The 5,927-nt window shown below is 28.6% G+C and overlaps 1 protein-coding gene across 3 annotated transcripts in view; it reads right to left on the reverse strand.

Moving 5' to 3' along the window:
• LOC106463490 (transmembrane and TPR repeat-containing protein CG4050-like) overlaps nucleotides 1-5,927 on the reverse strand; it is a 59,946-nt gene that overhangs the window by 13,575 nt on the left and 40,444 nt on the right. For all 3 annotated transcript variants that reach the window (XM_022391007.1, XM_022391006.1, XM_022391005.1), the window contains exons 15-17: nucleotides 3,912-3,998; nucleotides 3,324-3,397; nucleotides 2,474-2,594 (exon numbers count right to left, since the gene is read on the reverse strand). In XM_022391007.1, coding sequence (XP_022246715.1) covers nucleotides 2,474-2,594; nucleotides 3,324-3,397; nucleotides 3,912-3,998 — 282 coding nt within the window. The remainder of the gene's footprint in view (nucleotides 1-2,473; nucleotides 2,595-3,323; nucleotides 3,398-3,911; nucleotides 3,999-5,927) is intronic.

Genomic DNA, 5,927 nt, shown 5'->3' on the forward strand with positions numbered 1-5,927 from the left:
TAAAATTACACTTTTAGGTTAATTCAACATCATATATTAAAATTATACTTTTAGGTTAACTTCACATCATATATTAAAATTATACTTTTAGGTTAACTTCACATCATATATTAAAATTATACTTTGATCAAGTTTAATTTTTTTCCATGTACAAAACTTTTTAATACCCCTTCTTGTGTAGTTTTTTTTTTATCCTGTAGCTTCTACCTCTTTCCACCATAATTCTCCTTCAGTGACCAGTAACAGCTTTGTTTTAAGATGAAAGGGATCAAATATCTTTCTGCATGTTTTCAAACATACCTGAAGAGATGTCAGTTTGACCTACTTAATGCTTTCCACAATTACATATCATACTGTATGTGATCCTTGCAAGTAGATCTTTCCTCTTGCTTAAATTTGCTCTACAAATAAGCTGTAATAAGGCAGTAGGTAGTCTCTTATTATTCTCTTGGTTTAGATTAGAATTACTTTGGCATTCATAATTGTTCTAGCTTGTTGGATAGTCCTTTTAATGAAATATGACACACTTCGGCATTCAAGAACTTTGGATCACAAAGACAGAAGGCTCATGAGAATATATATATACATTTATACTGTAATATAATACCTTGTGCAGGACAGTGAGAGTTAAGGTTTACTATCTTAAATAATTAGTGTAGACACATGGAAATTAAGGTAGCACTGACCCTTAATGAGCACTTCCAATATTTAAAAAAAAACATTTTTCAAATTTAGTTTAAGTTGAAAGTTTAACATCTTTTTTACATAAATAACTCATTTTTGTCATAATGGTTATTTTCTCAAAACACAGTTTTCACTGGGGTCATCAATTTATTAGCACGATAATTTCACCATTAAAGTCAATATCAGCATGAAATTTAGCACACTTGTTGATATTACACTCTTTCATAACTTGAATTTTTTTTAATTCAAAAATCGTTACCAATTGCCTTGTTATGAGTCTTAATTACCACTAATGAAGGCAGTAATTAAAATTAATTGCCCATAGCTTGTTAACATTGCAGAAAATTTGCAAAGTTTTAATTCAAGCTATGAGGATGTTCAAAGAGTATGTGTATCAATTTTCACACATTTTTATCATTCCTAAATAGAGTTATGGTGTTAAAACAGTTTATGTTATGTATTTATTTATCTTTGCTGCATTAATTATGCATATGACTGAAAGTGTTTCTCTGGTAAACATGACGGTTGAGTAAGGTATTAATGGATTGGGCTGTATTTATGTAAAATGTAAATATAATATGGCAATGTAATGAGAGGATGTTTCATTTTGTAGTTTCTCATGAATGTCCTCTTTAATTTATCCTAATAGCTGAAAATCACAGAGAAAAATTTTCTACTTGTTTCAAGTTACTTTTTTGATATACTTAGAAAGCATTTGCTTCAAATCAACAATTAGTTATTAAGAAGTTGTGCAGCCACTTGTTGTACTCCAACAATTACATGGAAAGTAGGATCACTGTGTAGTGCAGGGCCATAAATTAAAATAGAAATTTTAGAATTTTTTAGCCGTTTACTGGATAATTTAAATCAACAATTAGTTATAAAGAAGTTGTGCAGCCACTTGTTGTTCTCCAACAATTACATGGAAAGTAGGATCACTGTGTAGTGCAGGGCCATAAATTAAAACAGAAATTTTAGAATTTTTTAGCCGTTTACTGGATAATTTAAATTATTTTTGAGCTCTTACTATTTGGTTCTGGCATAGTTTGTTAGACTAGATATCTCACGTGAAATGTTCTTCGTATCATAAATTGTCTTTTGATGAGTTTTCTGTACTGGAATATTTCATAATGTTTCAATAATGTCTAAAATCATTATTGCTAAGAATAGATTTGAGCACAGCTTCTCTTGTAGTTAACCTACTGTAATCTGAATCATGTTTAATCTATAATGTACAAGTTTTAATGCAAAATAATTTAGCAAAACATTTTTTAAATGATGTTTGAGGCTCTAAATTGCAGTTAATTAGATGTAATTCACATTTGAAGTATATATACATATACCTTCAATTGATAAAAGGTTTAACAGCTTTACAATGCTAAGCACTTAAAGGTTTTTGATTTTTTAAACATCAATAGTTATTCTTCTATACCAATAATATATATATATTTTTTTATTTTTAATTTATTATCCCAAGCTTTTACTACACTGAATCGCAATATTTCCACATTTAAAGTACACCTGAAACTTACTGTGGACCCCTTTTTCTTACAATAATTTCATTTGTAAGTGTAGTAAAATCTTAATTCAAACACAAACATATCTTTAAACATTTCTAAAAAAATATTAAACAAAAATAATGTGAGATAAATACAAATACCAGCATACTTACTCAACTATTAAAAAAAAAGGGGGATACAAATGTGTGGAAAGAAAAATAAATGTTACTAGCTTGGTAGAATCATTCAGCTAGTTATCAACATTTACTAAAGTAAAAATCATTATCTACCTGAATAGCATTTTTAAACCATATTTCTGCTTCATTCACACGTTTCTCATCCATTGCCAGCATTCCAAGGTTGAAATAAACTCTTTCATTAGCTTTTCCTTTCTCTAACAGGTGTTGTAACCTAAAGCACAATATTAACTGTTTAAAGACTGAAAATTGAGGTAAAATTGATTTAATAACACACAGTGCATTTATTAAAATATTTCACAGATTACTTACTTTTTGTAAACTAACACACTAAACTGTATTAACTTATAAAAACTTCAAGGATAAAATAATCTCTCTCCTTACTCTTGAATTTCACTAATTAATTTACTTAAGATTATCTCTTCAAAAAACTCTTATAGTTAAGGTAAAATCTCTTTACTTTTTTATTTTTTCTAATAGGCATTTTAACCTAGAACACAATATTAACAGTCAAAGGATTCAATATCTGAAGTTAATTCTTTCAATAATATATTTGTTGCTTTTAATGCATTATCATAAAATGTTACTGTTAAAAATATGCCAAGGTTTAAATTTCTCAACTTATTCTCACATACATGAGAAGTGCATTTCTAAGCCATTTAAACTATCAAATTGTTATGACCTTAAGCTTATGTAAAAGAAAATGTGTCCTAAAATTTCAAAGTAACAGTTAGACTAGGTAAATTATATCTAAAAAAATTAGTCAAACCATGTTATGAGTGAGTGGGTAACTATGCCAGACTAAAATTCCAGAGGTATTATCATGAGTGCACATTTTCAAACACTGAACATTATGCAAATGTGACAAAAACAGTATTAACAACAAGTAGTATATAAACATAGTAATTCTGAACACTATTTATTTAAATCCTAGTTTTCCAACCTTTCATAAGCAACATGTCTAAGTCTGCTGTTCCCACTTTCTTGTATCAACACTGCTGAATTCATTAGGGCTTGCTGCAATCATAGATATAATACAAGTTGAAATTAACAAGTTTCATACATGTACTGTACATGATATGAAGTATTCTGTAGAAACAAAAATTTTTTACTGAGAGCAAAAAAAATCATGTAACATGAACAAGTTGAATTTTCCATGATGAACTTTTATGCTATTCTCATGCAAGTTATAATGATATTGAGATTTCCAAATGTTGACCCTGGGTTCACGAGCTTGAGGAAACATTGCAATATTTTGGAAATTTAAGCTGTAACAAATAAAAAACACATATTAAAGATGTTTATTTAGATATTTTACTTAAACAAATTAAAATCATAAATTACTGTTACAAATGTTTCACCAGCTTGTAACAAGCTTAGGTTTCCAATTTATAGGATAATTAAATAGAGAGAAAAATATTCCTGATTCACATTTATGTTTTGATTTCCTATAAAGATGTTTCAAATGAGGTATCATAAACCTTATATGAGACAAAAAAAAATTGCCTACATTTATAGAACAGATTTTTACCTCGTGATTTGGGTCAATCTCTAAGGCCTTGTTGAAATAGACCATAGCTTGGGTAGCTTTCCGTTGTTCAAGGTATACCACTCCAAGCTGAAAAACGAACAACTATGTGTGACTATCAGTTTAGTTATTGTAGAAAATACAGCAAATCTTTATTACTCTTATTCTCTTTCAGCTATAATGAGGATACAAAATAGGAATAAATCAATACTAATGTTTTAATACAAAGACCAAGTATAAAAACTAGAATTTTCTCGTTTCTCAATTTTCACACAAAAATATACAAGAGCTATCTACAAATAGCCATCCATAATTTGTAACATAGGCTATTCTTGTCTGACCAAACTGTGGGATTTGACTATTGCTTTTATAGCACACACACATGGCTCGAAAGTGTGGTGTGTGTTTTTGTGTCAACAGAGTTAACCAGTTTTTTTAACAAAAAACTAGTATTTTCTTTTTTAAAAGTGATAACAGATTTCTTCTTGGCATGATGACTACAGTGAAACAAGGCAAAGTACATTAAACAGTCATATTAGTTCAGATATAATAGTAGTGATTACTTAAAGAAAGTAACACAACTACTTGTGTAATACAACTACACAGAAAGAAACAGTAGGCAGTTAAATGAATGTGTGTGTGTGTGTGAGGGGATGATACAATACCAGTCATTTGCTAAACCTTTTCAATAAAAGCTTAAAAATGGAGAGAACTTTTTGAAAATTCTTTGGAAGTCAGAGATTGAGCTTTTATATCTAAGAAATGGTATTCTTTTTTTATGAGAGAACCAAACCAGGAAATAAACCTTGTTGCATTAACTTATAATAGCAGTAATTATCAATAATTTAAAGCAAGCTACCTAGGTAGATCAGAACTGAAAACTAAACAAGCAACAAATACAGCTAATTTGATACATCATTTTTAGTAGGACCATGCAAAGACATAAACCAAAATTTATACTAATTAGAATGTGCCGACTGGTCAGTTTAGGTCCCATCATTAGTAACAATATTTTCAACAAACTTGATAACATCACACATAATTTGACCAGCTTAAGCAATTTAGGTTAGTCCTAAATCCAAATACTAAAATAACATAGCAAAATAATCATAATAACACATAATACAAATCTTTCAATTGTTTGTTTGTTTGTTGTAAACTGCAATAGATTACATGCGCTGAAGAAGGTATTGTTCAGTTCAAGCATTGGGGGATATGCTTTGAAATGATCTCTTTCACTCTTAAGCATTTTGGGAAGTTAGTGTCTGTTAAATAGGTAGGTATGAGATACTGGAAAATGGGGGCCATTAAATAAGTTCTTAATTGTTTAATCATTTCAGTAGGCTTGTGCTCATGGATTTAATGAATACAGTTAATTAAACTTAACGATAAGGAAATAGTAGAACTTATGGTAGGTATATCAGCTTTTAAATTTGAATTTTGTTTTTTTACATGCTTTACACTACATACGTGAGAGGAAATTTTTTAAATCAAATTATTATGACAAATATCTCTAGAGAATTAATACCTGTATATCAAAACCTGGACAATATATATTGCATTAATATTTTTAGCTATGTTTTACCCATTTGCATTTATAAAAATGCCAATTTATACAATTTTATTGATTAGTTTATGGGTGTATACATTTTATAGAATACTGCAAATATCTTTCTGGATATTTTCTTTTTAAGTGTATGTTGTGAAATTTCCAAAATTTTGTTGTAAAACTGATTTGAAAAACATTAAAATTCTTCTACTTATTTTAAGATTTTAACTTTTTAATGTTGATCAGAAAGTTCCATTTTATATGTCCTGTCAATTTGATATTCATTAATATATTTCTTTCAATACTTTATTTTGACAATTGCAGTAGTCACCACTTCCAACTAAAAATCATAAAAAACACGACATAAATTGATAGAGATTAGTGACCTGACCTTTCAAAATGTCATAGGGTCTGGCTGTGTAAACATATTCTTGTTAACAACATTCTTGGTTGAGATAAATATATATTTA

The sequence above is a fragment of the Limulus polyphemus genome, unplaced genomic scaffold (genome assembly GCF_000517525.1).
Source record: "Limulus polyphemus unplaced genomic scaffold, Limulus_polyphemus-2.1.2 Scaffold1422, whole genome shotgun sequence".
NCBI classification, from domain to species: domain Eukaryota; kingdom Metazoa; phylum Arthropoda; class Merostomata; order Xiphosura; family Limulidae; genus Limulus; species Limulus polyphemus.